Genomic DNA, 19802 nt, shown 5'->3' with positions numbered 1-19802 from the left:
CGGGGACCGGTGCCGGGAGTCATATCGGTGCCGGGATCGGGACCGGGACCGGGATCTGTCACGGTGCCGGGCGCCGCTTCGGTGCCGGGCGCCGCTTCGGTGCCGGGACCTACTACCAGCTCGGTGCCGGGAGATCGACCGGGACCGGGACCTGCCACCAGCTCGGTGCCGGGAGATCGACCGGGACCGGGACCTGCCACCAGCTCGGTGCCGGGAGGTCGAGCGAGACCGGGACCGGGACCTGCCACCAGCTCGGTGCCGGGAGGTCGAGCGAGACCGGGACCGGGACCTGCCACCAGCTCGGTGCCGGGAGGTCGACCGGTGCGGTGAGTAGCGTCGGGACCTGCTCCTGGAGTCGCGGTGCCGGTGACGCCGACTGGAGCCTGACCGCGACCGTCTCGATGCCGACCGTTGCCGCGAGTGCGACCGGTACCGCTGAGGGGAGCGGTGCCGGGACTGCGAGCGGCGTCGGGATCTGGAGCGCCCAAGACGTCGGGACCTGGATCGGGAACGACTGTCTCTGGGCGGTGCCGACATCATGGGCTTGCCTCTGGATACGACCCGCACCGGAGGTACCGGGGGTGGCAGCCGAGTGGGCTCAGTCAGGGCAATAAGGTCCCGAGCCGAGGCGAAGGTCTCCGGAGTGGATGGGACCACTATCTCAACCCCAGATCTCATGGGGGAGCTCGGCGGCACCGGACTCAACGGACCCGCCGGGCCCGGAGTCAACGGTGCTGACGGTGCCGGCGGTGCCGCGGCCGATGTTAAGGCCGGGCGCTCAAGCCGGGTCTGCCTGGCCGGAGTATTAGACTTCGACGGCCTAGGCTCTGATTCCGGTGCCGGAGAAGGTCGGTGCCGGGGAGTCTTCTCGGTGCCGGAGCGATCCGGTGCCGGTGCCGAAACCACGGTCTGCGAAGCCGACGGGTCAAGTGCCGCCTCCATTAGGAGAGTCCGGAGCCTCTGATCCCTCTCCTTTTTTGTCCTCGGCTTAAAAGCCTTACAGATGCGGCACTTGTCAGATCTGTGCGATTCCCCGAGGCACTTCAGGCACGCTTCGTGGGGATCGCTGGTAGGCATGGGCTTCTTGCAGGCCGCACACTGCTTGAAGCCTGGCGAAACAGGCATGAGCCTGACGCCCGGTGCCGGGAAGGGCTAAGCCCCCCGGCCAGGAACTACTTAACAGCTATTTACTAAACTATCTACTTAACAATACTAATTTAACAACTATATAGAACTAGAGATAAGTGATAAACAAGCGATAGAAACTAGGAGAGCTAGGGACGTGGAGGACAGCTATGCCGCGCTCCACAGTTCCAACGACCGACACGGCGGTAAGAAGGAACTGAGGAGCGGGCGGGCCGGCAGGGATATATATTGGGCGCCATGGCGGCGCCACTCCAGGGGGCGACCTGCCGGCCCACTGGAGTTGCTAGGGTAAAAAGTTTCCGACGAACGTGCACGCGCGGCGCGCACACCTAACTGGAATGGATGTGAGCAATCACTCGAAGAAGAAATAAACGTTACTATGAATGAATACTTCTGCTGAAAATAGCATATTACCTTAAAACATTCATGATGCAGTTTTCTTGCAGTTATTTAAACACTTGTGTATTTTGGCACAGATGAGCATGGTCCTTACAGAATAATATAGCATTATGCTAAATTTAAAACAATTGTAAGCATGGAGTACAACCCTAAATTTTTGTGGTAAAGAAATAATTATGAGCTTAGAAACAAGGATAGTTTAAAATTAGTTATTTAAATTATTTTAGATATGATAAAAACTTCTTTCCCTTACCCAAGACTAGGAACCTCCTCTTCATTTACCAAGTCAGAAAGAAGGAAATGGTGCTTTGCTGTTAGAAACCGGTTTATCACTGATTCTCTAACCTGGAAACATAATCAACTGTATGTCTTATCCAAATTCACTGAAAATACATGTGGTTCAATTTACTAAAAAGGAGAATTATGTTTCTTAATCTCCCCATCATAAAAAAAGGGGGCATGTTCAGGGATCCCTTTCCATAGATACTTCCTCAGCACAAAATACTACCCCATTCTAGGAGTAATTGACTCCTCTAGATGCAGCCTCGGTAGTTGTCCCAGACTAAAGAGCCTGAGTCCAGGATCAGTACACCTGGTAAAGGGAATGGAAAAAATAAGAGGAATTTTCTGAACATGCACCCTTTCTCTTTCCAGATTCCAGTGGAGAAGAGTCCACACTACAAACTCAACGTAACTCACTGACAATTTTTTTGGTTACCTTAACAAAGAGTCAAAGTAAGGGTTAAAACAGATTGATGAAACAGTGTGAAGAAGCTTTCACTCCTCCTAACTATACTATATCAATTCTGTGGCTATATAGAGCACTTCAGATTCCAGGACTGTCAATGAGGATCTTTTTCAAGCACTATATTTGCAATAAAATATATCCTTTAGGGCTATTGATTAATCGCAGTTAACTCACGTGATTAACTAAAAAAACTAATTGAAATTAAAAAAATTAATCATGATTAATCACAGTTTTAATTGCACTGTTAAACAACAGAATACCAATTGATATTTATTAAATATTTTGGATGTTTTTGTACATTTTTCAATATATTGATTTCAATTATAACACAGAATACAAAGTGTACAGTGCTCACTTTATATTATTTTTATTGTAATATTTGCATATTGTAAAAATAACAAAAGAAACAGTATTTTTCAATTCACCTCATACAAGTACTGTAGTGTAATCTGTTTATCATGAAAGTGCAACTTACAAATGTAGATTTTTTTGTTACATAACTGCACTCAAGAACAAAACAATGTAAAACTTTAGAGCTTACAAGTCCACTCAGTCCTACCTCTTGTTCAGCCAATTGCTAAGACAAACAAGTCAGTTTACATTTACGGGAGATAATGCAGCCGGCTTCTTATTTACAATGTCATCTGAAAGTAAGAACAGGTGTTCACATGGCATTTTTGTAGTGGTATTGCAAGATATTTACTTGCCAGATATGCTAAACATTTGTATGCCCCTTTATGCTTTGGTCACCATTCCAGAGGACATGCTTCCATGCCGATGACTTTCATTTTAAAAAAAAAAAGTGTTAATTAAATTTGTGACTGAACTACTTGGGAAAGAATTAAATGTCTCCTGCTTTGTTTTATCCACATTCTGCCATATATTTCATGTTACAGCAGTCTCAGATGATGACTGAGCACGTTTTTCTTTTTAAGAAGACTTTCACTGCAGATCTGACAAAACGCAAAGAAGGTACCAATGTGAGATTTCTAAAGATAGCTATAGCACGCAACCTAAGGTTTAAGAATCTGAAGTGCCCTCCAAAATCTGAGAGAGATGAGGTGTGGAACATGCTTTCAGAAGTCTTAAAAGAGCAATACTCCAATGTGGAAACTACAGAACCCAAACCACCAAAAAAAAAAAAATCAATCTTCAGCTAGTGGCATTTGACTCAGATGATGAAAATTAACATACGTCGCTCTGCATTGTTTTGGATCGTTATCAAGCAGAACCCCTCTAAAACTGTTCTCTGGAATGGTGGTTGAAGCATGAAGGAACATATGAAACTTTAGCGCATCTAACATGTAAATATCTTGAGATGCTGGCTACAACAGTGCCATGCGAACATCTGTTCTCACTTTCAGGTGACATTGTAATCAAGAAGCGGGCAGCATTATCTCCTGCAAATATAAACAAACAATTGGCTGAACAAGAAACAGGACTGAATGGACTTGTAGGCTCTAAAGTTTTACATTGTTTTATTTTTGAATGCAGCAATTTTTTTGTACATAATTCTACATTTGTAAGTTCAACTTTCATGATAAAAAGATTGCACTACAGTACTTGTATTAGGTGAATTGAAAAATACTATTTCTTTGTTTTTTTCCAATGCAAATATTTATAACAAATATGAAGTGAGCACTGTACACTTTGTATTGTGTTGTAATTGAAATCAATATATTTGAAAATGTAGAAAACATCCAAAATATTTAAAGAAATGGTATTCTATTATTGTTTAACAGTGTGATTAATCACAATTTTTTAAATCACTTCACAGCCCTAATATAATTTAAAATTCTTAATTCTTTCAATTTCCAGTGGAACAAACAATCCTGTGCTATCAGAGAGAAGCAGAAGAATGGAAGGTGTTTTCTTGGGGGCTTGACAGAGAAAGACTCTAATCAGTAGAACTTGCAGCTTGAAAACTATAATAAAAATTAACAATTTGAGAGAGTCTGCAATATTTTCTTACTATAATTTTACAATTAACCCTCCTGCCAACATCCTTTGTATTATAGTAACTGCTTTATAGTATTAATATAATACTAAATAGTTTCATATAACATGTCTCCCCATTTCTATTTTCAAAAGTTTTGAATTAAGCCATAAAAACTCTCTCTGTGTGGAAACTATAGCTATCCAAAGCACTCTGCTTTAGATCAATTTTTCAAATGTAATTTGTGATTACATCTGCAACTTTTGACTTATAAAATGCAGTAAAAATGTGTTTGGATTGTACTTTAAAAATTCTTAAATAGAGTAGTAACAAAAAAAAAAGTAAGAAAGATCAATACTGACTCTTTTTGCATTTCTTACCTTCTGGAGATACTTGGCAACTAAAGCTCTGTGCGCATCTAGGTGATCTTTGCTGTCAATTACATCCCTCTCACGGAGCCTTTTCTCATAGTTCTAAGGATAAATACAAAAAATAAGTTTGTGATTTGATGTCTCTTCTAGTGTTTTATGTCACATAAGGAAATAGTGATCATATTATTAACATAAACATATAGGATCAAAGTAAGTGAATGGAGGGAAGGATAGCTCAGTGGTTTGAGCACTGGCCTGCTAAATCCAGGGCTGTGAACTCAATCCTTGAGGGGGCCTGGTTGGATGGGAGGGCACAAGCCAAATGTATTCAAAGTTTTATTATGTGCTAGTCAAAGAAGTTTCTGTAGAATCTGCAGACTGCAAGGAACCACTGGTTGCAATTTTTTTTGTGATTAATTATTCAAACTTTTTATTCTGTTTTTGAAAAATGAATAAACATAGCAATAGGGAAAGAAAGAAATACACAAAATGGCATGAAGGCCTAATAAAACATATGTGATGTACAGAATCAGGGAAATGTAGAAATGAAGGTTACTCTCTCGCAAGACGGACTCTGCATAACACTCATGGAGATGTGCTAATGGTGCAGCTGACAGTGGATTATTTCATAGCAGCGTCTATCAGATCATTCTGACACCCCTCCTACCCCTCTCCTTCTTGTACACTCCAAGAGCAATGGTATAAAAGGGGGCTTGATGCTCCAGCTGCCACAATTCCTTCCACAGCATTTTCAGGTCCAAAATTGTAATCAGGACTCTGAAGAAGCTGGGAAGGTGGGCGGGGAATGAAAGTCCATCTCAGAGAATATTGGCTACAGGTAAGTAACCTTCATTTCTTCTTCAGGTGGCCTTTGCACTTCCCAATTAAGAGATCGCTTGATAAGCAGGGCTGTCATCTGAAGAGGGTGGGACATGGTGTCCTAATTAACTCAATTGGGATGCTAGATATAGTGCATAAAAGTTTTGTAAATGGGTGAACAGGGTTCCATTTAACAGCTCTGCAAATTTCTACAATGGGAATACACCTAAGGCATGCCAAGAAGGCTACTGCGACAGATGTTATGAACACATGGAATATTCCAAGAATATTATATTGACTTTATGGTATACATATCACTATGGGCTAACTCATGGTGGTATTATTGGTTCCATGGGGAGTTACAGGGCTTTTTGCAGGAGCTAAAGTAACTAGGGGGTAATTAATGCAAATCTCTAAGGCAAGTAAAAAGCCTGGGAAAGTTTTGCCTCCTGGGAATAATTGCATATACTGTTTGACCTGGTTTAATAGGCCTGGCAAACACAGAACTATAAACTGTCTGAAGTGGTTGGCCTGATGCAGGGAGAATGGTCATTTTCACCCGTCCAAAGAACTGATATGAAACTGTGACCAAGAGATACAGACACTGTGGAAAGGGCCAGAAGAACTTTAATCCTACCAGCATCCCCATGTGGAAGATGGGTAACTGCCCTGTAAGAGAAGGTTACTCATCCTGTGCAGTAACAGAGGTTCTTTGAGATGGCTGCCCCTGTGGGATTAATCTGCATTCTTGCGCCTGCAATTGGAGAGTTTCAGTAGCAGCGCTTGGTTGGTTCACACATGCACTGTCCCTGTCTCATGCCTCCTCTGGCGGTTACATAGTGCTGTGTGCCCAAACCCCCCTCAGTTCCTTCTCTATCGCAGAGTCCCTAACAGGTAACTCTGACTTAGAGGGGAGGAAGGAGGGTAGTGGTGCACCCACAGGAACAACCATCTCGAATAACCTAGTTACTGCACAGAGTGACCTTCTCCTCTTCTTCAAGGAGTGTCACTGTGGATGTTCCACTTTAGGTGCTTGTAGAGCAGTCCCCCTCATCGGACAGAAGGGGCTTTGCAGGGCCAGCGCCAGTCACCAGCGAAGAAAGCAGATGCTAGGGGAGGCCAATGGAAAGGGACAGCACGTCCGGGTCTTCGGCGATGGGTCCCTCAGTCCCTCTGGGAACAAAGGACCTGCTACCGAATTGCCGCCGAAGAATGAAGCGGCACAGTAGAGCTGCTGCTTAAGTACAATATCTTTTTTTTTTCCCCACTTCACCGCTTGGGGTGGCAAAAAAGCTGGAGCCAGCCCTGGGGCTTCAGAGTTGTATTCGTGTTGGATAATAAAATGGTAAGTCCAAGCTGAGTGTCTGATGTTAAGTCCTACTATATTGCATGGTGCTCTGTGCACATGTGGGCTGATGCCCAGGCTGCAGCTATGCAGATGTCCATGATGGATACATTGTTGAGAGAAGCTATTGATGTAGAAAGTGATCTGATGGAGTGCGTGTGGGTCCCCAGTGGGAGCTGTAGTTATTGCTGATGGTAGCAAAGATTAATGCACCCAGAGATCCATTTCGAGTCCCTTTGCTTGGCTATGGCGGCTCCTTTAGATCTTTCCGTGATAGAAAGAAATAACTTTGGTGATTTTCTGAAGGGTTTAGTCCTCTGAATGTAAAATGCTAGTACCCTTCTGATGTCCAGGACATTTCTCGTCTATTCCCATGCGGATTGACGTGGGGTGTACTTTGATTAAGCAAATTGGCAGATCCGATTTCTTAAATTCCAGTATATAATCTAATATCATTGGTAAAGGAGAGGTCTATTGTGGCACTATAAGTGAAATCTCTTCCATTTGTGCAGGCAAGTATATTGTTTAGTAGACTATCATCTGCAATTTAATAGTATGGTCCTTACAGATAAATTAACCTGTCCATCATGCTCCGATTCACTGTCAGATTGTCGATCCAATCTTGGATCAGAGGAAGTAAATGAAGGGAAAACTAATGGTTTTGGCTTTCTTAAAATTGAAAAGAGGGAGACACACCTCTCTGGTGAGCCCACAGGTATTCTAGGAAGAAGGAATGAAAGGTCTGGGAAAATCTAAATCTGCTCGGTGATCTGCCCATCAGGAGAGTTGGATCAGGAAGTAGCTCTGAGACTTTTCTTTTATTCCCCTTATCAATGGGTATGCAGGTAACTGCACAACCTTTGGATCTGAATCTATCTGCACAGCCAAGTGATTTATTTAGTGTGTGCATAGTTGTCTAGCCAAGCGATGGCATCTTCAGTGGCGTGATGCAGTTCTTCTAGGCCCCCACGACCCTAGTCAGCAGGCATCCATCAACAATGTGCATCATTGTCTGTGTTGCGCCAGAGGGACTGGGTCTTGGGGGTCCCCGGGCAAGGTTTTTGAGGGGACCAGAGTGTACCAGGCACTGGAATTCCTGGTTGGTGGCAGCGCTACAGGTCCTAAGCTGGTAATCAAGCTTAGAGGAATTCATGCTGGTACCCCATCTTTTGGACGCTAAGGTTCAGAGTGGGGAATTATACCATGACAGGTGGCCTTAATTTTTGACCTAGATTCTGAGGAGGTTTTCAGAATCAAGCATGAGGGAACTGAAAGGGACCCAAAGCAGTGTTTGACCCTGCTAACAGGAGCTGTATCTCACATCTTTATCCAGAAGGAGAGGTGATAGATTTGAAGAGGTGTTCCTGTTAGGACTGGCTGCAGATCATGAGAATGTCCTTCCCCCAACCAAGCCAGACACCTGGTATGTCATAGGATCTGTAAGTCAGTACTGACATATGGGAACTAATAAAATAAATAACTTTTCATAGAATCATAGAAAATTAGGGTGGGAAGAGACCTCAGGAGGTCATTTAATCCAATCCCCTGCTCAAAGCAGGACCAACACCAACTAAATCATCCCAGCCAGGGCTTTGTCAAACCAGGTCTAAAAAACCTCTAAGGATGGAGATTCCACTACCTCCCTAGGTAACTCATTCCAGTGCTTCACCAACCTCCTACCGAAATAGATTTTCCCAATATCCAACCTAGACCTCCCCCACTGCAATTTGAGACCATTGCTTCTTGTTCTATCATCTGCCACCACTGAGAACAGCCAAGCTCCATCCTCTTTGGAACTCCCCTTCAGGTAGTTGAAGGCTGCTAAAAAAATCCCCCTTCACTCTTCTCTTCTGCAGATTAAATAACCCCAGTTCCCTCAGTTTATCCTCATAAGTCATGTGCCCCAGCCCCCTAATCATTTTTTGCTGCCCTCCGCTGGACTCTCTCCAATTTGTCCACATCCATTCTGTAGTGGGGGAGCCAAAACTGGATGCAGTACTCCAGGTGTGGCCTCACCAGTGCCGAACAGAGGGGAATAATCCTACTAATATAGCCCAATATGTCTACTAATATAGCCCAATAATCCTACTAATATAGCCCAATATGCCGTGAAATCTTCAATGAGCTTGAACTCAAAAAGGAAGCTTACAAGAAGTGGAAATTTGAACAGATGACTAGAGAGGAGTATAAAAATATTGCCAGAGCATGCAGGGGTATAATCAGGAAGGCCAATGCACAACTGGAGTTGCAGCTAGCAAGAGATGTGAAGAGTAACAAAAATATGACTAATATAGCCCAATATGCCTACTAATATAGCCCAATAATCCTACTAATATAGCCCAATATGCTGTGAAATCTTCAGTGAGCTTGAACTCAAAAATGAAGCTTACAAGAAGTGGAAATTTATTCCCTCCGAATAGAGGGGAATAATCACTTCCCTCGATCTGCTGGCAATGCTCCTACTAATGGCCTTCTTGGCAACAAGGGCACACTGCTGACTCAACCAGCTTCTTGTCCACTGTAATCCTCAGGTCCTTTTCTGCAGAACTGCTGCTTAGCCAGTCGGTCCCCAGCCTGTAGCGGTGAATGGGAGTCTTCCTTCTTAAGTGCAGGACTCTGCACTTGTCCTTGTTGAACCTCATCAGATTTCTTTTGGCCCAACCCTCCAATTTGTCTAGATCACTCTGGACCCTATCCCTACCCTCCAGCATATCCACCTCTCCCCACATCTTAATGTCATCTGCAAACTTGCTGAGGGTGCAATTCATCACATCATCCAGATCATTAATAAAGATGTCGAACAAAACCAGCCCCAGGACCGACCCCTGGGGCATTCCGCTTGATACCAGCTGCCAACTAGACATCAAGCAGCTGATCACTACCTGTTGAACTCGACAATCTAGCCACCTTTCTATCCACCTTATAGTCCATTCATCCAATCCATACTTCTTTAACTTGCTGGCAAGAATACTGCAGGAGACTGTATCAAAAGCTTTGCTAAAGTTAAGCTATATAACATCCACCACTTTCCTCATATTCACAGAGAAAATTATCAGGTTGGTCAGGCATGACTTCCCCTTGGTGAATCCATGCTGACTGTTCCTGATCACCTTCCTCTCCTCCAAGAGCTTCAAAATTAATTCCTTGAGGACCTTCTCCATGATTTTGCCAGGGACTGAAGTGAGGCTGACCCGTCTGTAGTTCTCCAGTTTCTCTTTCTTCCCTTTTTAAAATATGGGCACTATATTTGCCTTTTTCCAATCGTCTGGGACCTCCTCCAATCACCACAAATTTTCAAAGATAATGGCCAATGGCTCTGCAATCTCATCAGCCACCCCCTCAGCACCCTCGGATGCATTAGATCTGGACCCATGGACTTGTGCATGTCCAGCTTTTCTAAATAGTCCTTAACCTGTTCTTTCACCGCTGAGAGCTGCTCACCTCCTCCCCATACTGTGTTGCCCAGTGCAGCAGTCTGGGAGCTGACCTTGTCTGTGAAGACTGAGGCAAAAAAAGCACTGAGTACTTCAGCTTTTTCCACATCTGTCACTATGTTGCCTCCCCCACTCAGTAAGGGTCCCACACTTTCCCTGACCTTCTTCTTGTTGCTAACATACCTGTAGAAACCCTTCTTGTTACTCTTCCCACTTCTTGCTAGCTGCAACTCCAGTTGTGCCTTGGCATTCCTGATTACACCCCTGCATGTTCTAGCAATATTTTTACACTCCTCCCTAGTCATCTGTTCAAATTTCCACTTCTTGTAAGCTTTCTTTTTGAGTTCAAGCTCATTGAAGATTTCACTATTAAGCCAAGCTGGTCACCTGACATATTTGCTATTCTTTCTGCACTTCAGGATGGTCTGTTCTTGTGCCTTCAATAAGGCTTCTTTAAAACAAAGCTAAAATTTCCAATACAAATGCTAACTAATTAAGAAATCTAACTAAGGCACAGCGTCTTTGAAGAGATTGGATCCAGAGAGGTTCCTGGTCCACCTGCTGAGACATTTGGAAGGAACTGAGGTGGCTGGAGTGTTCATCCTCAGAATGTTCAATAAAAGTAAAAGGAGTGGCAGGGGAGCACTCTAACAGGCACTGCTATGAAACGTTCGACTGTCAGTTACACCACCAGTGCATCCCATGGGTTGGAAGGTACAGGGGTCAACTGAAGAACTTTAAACAACATCAGAGACCCAGGATCATAGAAGGCTGTTTAGATAAAACATGAAAAAGAAAACACGATGGGCTTGATTGTCCCCCCCAATATTTGCTTCAATTCAGTAGTATTGTTTTCTTTAGCCTCTCCAAAGAATTGGAGGAAAGTTAATAAAGTTGGTGCCTCAATTAACTTTTGCACAACCTCTCTTGACTTTTCATGTTCGGAATTCTCCTTTAAAAGAGAATTCCAAATAGACTGATGGATAGGGGAGATTGTTGTAATGCAGCTCCACTTAAATCTTCTTCCTCCAGCGTCTGTTCCAGTAGCTTTTCTTTGGAAGGAGACAATCAAATTCTAGATTCAGGTAACATGAGGTATATTTAAAGTGAAATAATATTTTGACTTACACTTTGTATAATCCTTTTGTAGTCAATGTAGTTGAAGTCAGGGTAGAATTTGGCCCTCAAAGTAATGAGGAACTGACTTTATCAAGCCAAATATTACTGAAGATAATACTGATAAATATTTTATTAAAGACCATAATTTAAATAATTTCAGACAACAACCTACCTCAAAAAGTTTTTCAGTTATTTCTCTTTCAAGTAAAGGGACTTGCTTATAATTACGGAACTCTGCCACCTCTCTGTGTCTGAGTTGTAGGAGTTGGAATCTTTTTGATCTGTTAAGTTCCTCATCTGAAGCAAAATTAAACTCTTGCTGCAATTGCTCCAATCTGAAGAAACCAGGAACACAAGCATCTCCACTAGTGGCAACCTAAATAACAAAAGCAAATATTAAAAGTTCAATTCAGAGTGAAAAATGTCCATAAATATTTTTTCAATGGGTTGACTAATTCATTAGATATATTGCCAAGAGCTTCATTGTAACCAAAACCAGCCTGAATATGCCAAAATAGAATATTTAATATTTTAAAATAAGGTTTTTAATAATTCTTAGTTTTTAGTAAGAATATAGTGGAATTTAATTCATTCACAATTCAAATGTAATATAAAATATTGTAATAACTGTTGTGACAACTGAAGCTATACATATATCAACATATAAAGGAAAACTATGGTACAGTATAATAATTTAGGCCCCAGTCTTGCAAAGACAGTCATATGTAGGGCCCTTCCAAATTCATGGCCATGAAAAACACATCATGGACCATAAAATCTGGTCTCCCTCTGTGAAATCTGGTCTTTTGTTTGCTTTTACCATATATAATACACATTTCATGGGGGAGACCAGTGTTTCTTAAATTGGGGGTCCTGACCCAACACGGAGTTGCAGGGGGATAGGATAGTTACCTGTTCCATAACTGGCATTCTTCGAGTGTATTCTTCAGTAGGTGTGCATGCTTGCCTTGTGCACCAGTGTCAGAAGTTTTTCCCTTAGTAGTACCCATACTGGGGGAGCACCACTGCGATCCCTGGAGTGGCACCTCTATATCACACTATAAGGGGAGCCGCATGCTCTGCCACCCTCGGTTCCTTCTTGCCAGACAACTCCGACAGAGGGGAAGGAGGGCGGGATGTGGAATACACCTGAGCAACACATCTCGAAGAACGCCAGTTATGGAACAGGTAACTGTCCTTTCTTCAAGTGATTGCTCATGTGTACTCCATAGTAGGTGACTTCAAGCTATATCTGATGGCTGTGGGTAGGATTTTAAGGGTTTCCAGGACGCAGTACCGCCCTACCAAACCCGCATCATCCTTCACTTGGGAGACGATCACATAATGCTAAGAAAATGTGTGGACAGAGGACCACGTGGCAGCCCTACAGATGTCCTGGATTGGGACATGGGCTACATAGGCAGCCGATGAGGCCAGAGCTCTCATTGAGTGCACCCTGACGATCGGTGGCGGGTGAACCCTTGCCAGGTCATAGCACGTGCATATGCACGAGGTGATCCAATGGGAAAAGCGCTGCGTGGAAATGGGCTTCCCCCTTGGCCGATGCAACAAACAGCTGCGAGGATTTCCAGAACAGCTTGGTCCAGTCCAGGTAGAAGGCCAGTGCCCTATGCACATTGAGAGTGTGAAGGCAATGTTCCTCGTGGAGAATGGGGCTGAGGACAGAGCATCGGGAGGAAAATGGCCTGTTCCATATGGAAGGTGGAGACCACCTTCAGGAGCAATGCGGAGACCACCTTCAGGAGGAATGCGAGGTGTGGGTGAAGCTGGACCTTATCCTTGTGGAAAACTGCATATGGGGGTTCTGAGGTCAAGGCCCTGACCTTCGAGACATGGTGGGCTGACGTGATAGCTACAAAGAATGCTACCTTCCATGACAGGTGAGACCAGAAACATGTGGCCAAGGGTTCAAAGGGAGATCCCGTAAGACAGGATAACACTAGGTTTAGGTCCCATTGCAGAATGGGGCTCCTAGCATATGGAACGAACGGTCCAGTCCTCTTAAAAAGTGGGAGGTCATAGTGTGAGAAAAGACTGATTGGCCCTGCACTGGCGGATGGAAGGCCAATATGGCTGCCAAATGTACCTTGACAGAGGTGAGAGCTAGCCTTTGGGTCCTAAGGAACAGGAGGTAATCAAGAACAATCTGGAGCGGTGTGGACGATGGGGAGGGTCCCCGCTCCGCTGCCCACCTAGAGAATCTGGACCACTTTGCCAGGTATGTCCATCGCATGGACAGCTTTCTACTTTCCAGCAGGACTCATTTGACATCCTCTGAACACCTCCCCTCCTCCTCATCTAACCACTGAGCAACGTCACTGTCAGGTGGAGTGCAGCTAGGTTGGGATGGAGAAGGCGGCCTCCTTCCTGGGAGAGGAGGTCCAGACGAAGCGGAAGCCTCCGCAGGGGGGCCGCTAAGAGGTGCAGGAGGGTCCCTTACTAGTGTTGTTGGGCCCAGTCTGGCACTATAATGATAACCCGCATCCTTGCCAATCATGGGGAAGGCTGAGAAGGTAAAGAAAAGCTGGCCTAACCACTGCAGGAGGAAGGCATCTGAGATTGCCTCCTTCCCCATTCCTCCCTTGGAGCAGAACTGGAGACAGCACAAGTTCTGGTCGGTTGCAATGAGGTCAACCTATGGAACTCCCCACTCTCGGAAGAGCTGGTGAGTGACCTCCAAGTGGAGTGACCACTCGTACTGGTGGGAGACAACCCTGCTGAGGCAATCAGCTCACACACTGCAGATGCTGAGTAGGTGGAAGGCTTGCAGGGAGATATCTTGGGCTATACAGAATTCCCATAGGCTCAGGACTTCCAGGCATGGGGCCGAGGAATGAGTTTCGCCTTGCCTGTTGACCTAATATCTTGCAGCAGTGTTGTCCATAAGGCCTCTGACCACCTTCCCGGGAAGCTGCATGCTGAAAGCTACTCACGCCAGCCGTATCGCCCTGAACTCTCTGGCATTTATGTGGAAGGACAAGTCCGAGGCCAACCATCTCCCTTGGGTTTGAATGTTCCCTATATGAGCTCCCCATCCCAGTTCTGAGGGATCTGACACCAGATCTAATGACAGGGAGGCTTCCCAGAAAGGGACCCCTTGCAGCATGTTGCTCGGGAGGGACCATCACTGTAGGGAGGCAACTACTTGGGGCGGTACCGTGATAACCTTGTCCAGCCCGTCCCGGGCCTGGGAGTACTGAGAAGCTAGCCAGAGCTGTAGGGAACTCATGCTGAGCCTGGCATGACAGAATACGTACGTGCATGCCGCCATGTGCCCGAGGATCTGAAGGCACACTCTTGCCATTTCACAGGGAAGGCCATGACCGAGGCAATGAGGCCTTTGATGGTCTCGAACCTGCCCAGAGGGAGAGGCTGTAGCCCTTAACGAGTCCAACATCGCTCCTATGAATTCTGTGCGCTGAACTGAGACTAACATAGATTTGTTCTCATTCACTACTAAGCCGAGATCTGCACATGTGGACAAGAGCAGCTCCACATGTGCCTGCATTTGAGACTGAGAACTGCCCTTGAGAAGCCAATCGTCCAGGTACGGGAAGATCTGCACCCCTTTCCGCCGGAGGTAGGCCGCTACCACTACCAGGCATGGTGACCCGGGTATTGGTAAGCTCAAGATGTCTCATGCAGCCTGTGCAGTCTCCGGCGTCGACGGCATCCTCACCACAGGGGAGACACGTGCGAACAGAGCCAGGCTCCTCTGCTCAACACAAGTCAGAGGCCTAGGGCCTGGAGGGGATTGAGGGCTGCCCGGCTTGGGACTAGCCTTACCCCATCCTTTTCTCAGCACCACTGAGCAGAAGTCTTCCCTTGCTTCTTGGAAGGGGAGTGGAGCCGGCTAGTCAAGGGGACTTTGCTATGCCTCGAAGATGTGGTGCCAGGCGCCGAGTCTGCTCGGCGCACCGGGGTAGAGGCCAGCGCCTATTCCATCAGGAGAGCGCGAAGACTGATGTCCCTCTCCTTCTTACTCCACGGCTTGAATGATCTACAGATCCTGCAGCACTCACTCATGTGAGTTTCGCCCAAGCAGCAGAGACACTCAGAGTGTGGATCACTTCTGTACATAGAATGGCGACAGGAGACGCATGACTTGAAGCCTGGGGCATGCCGCAAGTGCACTCTAACTACTTGAAAACTACTAAAAGTAACTATACCAGTAAGGTCAACTAGAGAAGCTGCAGCAAGGCTGAAGCAAGATGTTGCGACTACTTTCACCAGCGGCAAGAACGAACTGAGGGTGCGGGGAGCGCATGATATAGAGGCGCCACACCAGGGGTCGCAGTGGTGCTCCCTCAGTACGGGTACTGCTAAGGGAAAAACTTCTGACACCGGTGCATGTGGTGAGCACGCACACCAACTGTGGAATACACAAGAGTAATCATTCAAAGAAGAACACAAGGCTATTTTAGGGGGGTTGTAGTATTGCCAGCCTTACTTATGCTGCCTTCAGTGCTAGGTAGCCAGAGAGCGGCAGCTGCAGGCTGGCCACCCAGCTCTGAAGGCAGTGCCCCGCCAGTCCATGCCACCCATACTTCTGCGCTGGGCGGCCAGATATTGGCAGCTGATGACTAGGGGCCCAACTCTGCATGCAGCAGCGCAGAAGTAAGAGTAGCAGTACCGCAACCTCCCCTACAATAACTTTGCAACCTACCCACAACTCCTTTTTGGGTCAGGACCCCTACAATTACAACATTGAAATTTCATATTTAAATAGCTGAAACCATTAAATTTACAATTTTTAAAATCATTCGACCCTAAAATTGACCAAAATGGACCATGAATTTGGTAGGGCCCTAGTCTATATAAGTCTTTGCAGGACTGAGGCTTGAGGTTAGCTAAGAGCAGTTTGTGAATGCTTCATTTCCATTAATGAGCTGTTACTCATTTGAGCAGTGTCATCTCCTCCAGTAGGATTACTTGCATAAACAATTGCTCCCCAGCGGAGAGGGGTTCACAATTTGGTCTGACATATATAGTTATTTAATTTAAAAATATGGTCGGATTCCCTTTCCATTACATCAATTTCACACAAGTGTAACACCACTGAAATCAATGGGTTATATCAATGCAAAACTAGCTTAACATTTCAAAATCAAGTGCCCAATATCAAATTCATGTTTGTATTATTTATTAGAAGTACCATGTTTCATTTTCTCCATTCCTGTGAATGGTTCTGTCTTATCTTTCAGTTAGAGTTGCATCCCAATGATACTTCCAGCAAGGCCAGTCTTATTATATAGCGAGAAACAGAAAATACAGCTCAGCATCTGAATGCATTTCAAAATTATGATGAGGTAGATTCTTTTTTTTTCTTTTTAAATAATTAATGTCATTGTTAAATTAACTCCATCAAAATTTAAAAAAAAACATAAGGTACATTGTGTCAACCTGATTTTCAAAGTCACACAACTGTATTTTGAAAATCGGTGTCTCAAAAAATCTCAAATTGTGTCATCAGATTTTCAAGATTGTGATTTACTGTTTGGTGATTTAAAGATAAATCTCTTTAACCAAACTAATGATCTGTTCTGCGAAAACAACCTGCCCAGAAAATCTTACTGAATAAAGGAAAAATAATTTTCATGCACAGAGAAACTCAACTAACTCAGAATCTCCATAAGGCAGACAGTGTGTAAACCCTGTACCATAACTTGACGTTGATGAACCCTCCTCCTACTGAAGATGGGGTGTAAAAACCAACCACACATCCAGTTTAAAGGTTTGATTGTCCGCTCATCTCTCCATCCAGATTATATAGAACTAGCCAAACTGGCTTGAACTCTACACATTGTAAGCTTAGGCTCCTTTCTGGCAGTAACCATGGGCTCTAGATGTACATGTATGCTTCCTAATATGACAGCATCTGGGATCTGTAATGTTTGACTCTTTTACAAACAAACAAACAAATCAACTGGAAGATTATTTTCTAAATGAAAGAGAAAGGTGAAGTGTACCGTCGACTGTTACGACTCATAGCTAAACAACAAAGACTGAGAAGGGAAACTAAAACAGAGCTAAAAAGAGCCAAAAAAAAGCGTACTTTCACCCTGGTTTCAGTTATGAACCTGACCACCTCATACCTCTAAACAAACACAAGATATGTTGTTACGATCACTTACAGCCCAATTCTATTTTTTTTAAGTGAATGGCAAAATTCCCATTGACTTCAATGGGAATAAGATAATGGCTTTCAGTGAGATCAATATAATTATATTAAGCATTTAGGGACAGAGTTAGCATGAAAGTCATACAAATTAAAGTTACTGAATCCAATCTATGTTTTAATGCTTCGAGTACAAAAAAGGATTTTTTTTTTTTAAGGATTCTAAAATCCACTGATTTAGTGACTGATGCTAAATTTATGGAAAAACAGCAAGTTAGGAATATCCAAGATGTCATGTTAAACATAAGATACAGCATTGCAATTCAACTACATGTAGAATTGAACTGTTTAAAGCAGGATTATTTTTTTCACTTCCTTTAAAAGGCATACCTTTTTTTGCAAATCCCAGATTTCAACAAAATGGTTTCATTAAAGCCTCTTACCATTATCAACTGCATCAGATCTGCATTTTTTGGGTCATTTGGATCCAGCTTTGTTTCTGCTGCCCACTTGGCTAGTTTCTTCATGTCGGTTACGCCTGAAGTGCCAATAGACGCAACAGCATCAATATTTTTTAAAGCACTGAAATGACAGTTGATACCAAAGGATTCAGTGTTTAAAAACAGACTTTTTGGGGGTCAGTGAAATATAATAAACATAAAGAATAATCTTTTGGGAAAAAAAATACTTTGACTGCAAATTCCACCACTTGGAAATATGAAATTTCATCGCACACTCGCAATAAGAAAGCAAGCAAGCTTTTGGCATTTTTCTCTTCATGACTTGTGGCGTTTTTTTGCTACAAATATTTATGATCTACAAAAGGACAATGTTTTCTTTTGTGAAAAGGACAATAAAATTAATTACCATGACAATACCATGAAGCTTTTTGTTATGGAATTAATCAAGCTTTTGAATTTTCAGAATGGTGGTTTATGAAAGTGTTTGGAATTAAATATATTTGATATTTTGGAATGGTAGATCCTTTGTACAACAAGAGACAAACAGAGGTAACTTCCATTCGCACTAAGGGAAGTTATATGTATGTATGCGCATCTTCATAGCGTACCCTGAATGTAACAGGGTGGTTTGCCCTTAAGGGCTACTGGGCCTAATGGCTAGTGAGCCCTGATTATGAAAGGAGCTACACCTGGTTTGACTCAGGTGATTCCTCTATAACAGCAGCAAGAAGATGCAATAAAGGGAGGTTGTGAGAATTGTTTTCAGGAGCAAAGTTATGACAGCCCAAATGTAAGGGAACCCCTCTATCACACTATCTCCTTTTTGGCCTCCTTTTTGAAAGGCTCAGGAGAGGTCAAGCACTGACTGGGTATATAGCCAAAATACCGTCTCACTCCTAGAGGCGATCTTTCCAGATCAGGTTTGAAGCACATAGGAGGAGGCAGCCTGCACTCCTAGTTCCATGGCACTGATAGGCATGGACCTTACCTGTTCTATGGGCAAACAACGGAGTTCAACCAATGCAGCACTGTTCATGAGCATTGCATTCATTCATATTTTAAAAAACTCTGCTGCACAATTGTACAGAAATAACAGAGATCATATGAATAAGCCACTGCCTCATGCTACTAATGATCTTTCAACCTCCCACCATACAGTAAGTATGAGCCTATCAATCTAGAATAACTTTCTTTCTTGGCTGCAGTTTGGGTCAAAGAGAGTACTGGATGAATTATTATTGGGAAGAACTGTTTCTCACATTAAGAAGACAGGGAAAACTCTGAGCATGCTCAGTTAAGTCACCTAATACAACTTCCAAGAGCTGATGGCAAAGTCAGAGGGCCATATTTATCCACAGTGTAACTCCATTCAGTTCATTGGAATTACACAGAAGTGATCAACATTACCACCACTGGGAAGGGGCAATCCACAATGCCTAGTTTGCAGCCTCAGGATAGGGGACCAGGGATTAGTTTCTGTAGCTTACCAGGCTTCCAGGGCTCACATGGACCAGTGGCTGGGAAGTAAATTTAGTATGGATTGAGGCCAGGTTTCTTTTTAACCAATTAAATTAATAAGAGCAACAGTGACAATACTCCAGTGCTACCCTCTTTATCACTCCTGTGGTTTAGTTTCTCTCAACTCATGATAAGAATGCCATTTAAAGTAGACAGACTGTATGCATAATGTATTTTGTATAAGGGTTGTATTTCTTGGTGATGATTACCAATAATGTTCTCTTCACACTCTAACACAAGAAACAAGAAGAAAAAACTACACGGACCCTAGTTTGCTATCTGGGCATTATAATAATGAAGGCTTCAGCTGCCACTTCTTTCAGCATTTTATGCTGTCTAGCAACCAAATAGTAAAAGATTAAAATGT

The 19802-nt window shown here is 44.0% G+C and overlaps 1 protein-coding gene across 6 annotated transcripts in view; it reads right to left on the bottom strand.

Moving 5' to 3' along the window:
* The window catches only part of CC2D2A (coiled-coil and C2 domain containing 2A), a 158014-nt gene that overhangs the window by 62308 nt on the left and 75904 nt on the right, over positions 1-19802 (bottom strand). For all 6 annotated transcript variants that reach the window (XM_030563106.1, XM_030563108.1, XM_030563107.1 and 3 more), the window contains 4 exons: positions 17900-18038; positions 11490-11693; positions 4610-4702; positions 1799-1890 (listed from right to left, as the gene is read on the bottom strand). In XM_030563106.1, the coding sequence (XP_030418966.1) occupies positions 1799-1890; positions 4610-4702; positions 11490-11693; positions 17900-18038 (528 nt within the window). The remainder of the gene's footprint in view (positions 1-1798; positions 1891-4609; positions 4703-11489; positions 11694-17899; positions 18039-19802) is intronic.

Source organism: Gopherus evgoodei, chromosome 5 (genome assembly GCF_007399415.2).
Source record: "Gopherus evgoodei ecotype Sinaloan lineage chromosome 5, rGopEvg1_v1.p, whole genome shotgun sequence".
NCBI classification, from domain to species: domain Eukaryota; kingdom Metazoa; phylum Chordata; order Testudines; family Testudinidae; genus Gopherus; species Gopherus evgoodei.
Note: the sequence above shows the minus strand (reverse complement) of the source record. Positions and strands in the feature narration are given on the sequence as shown.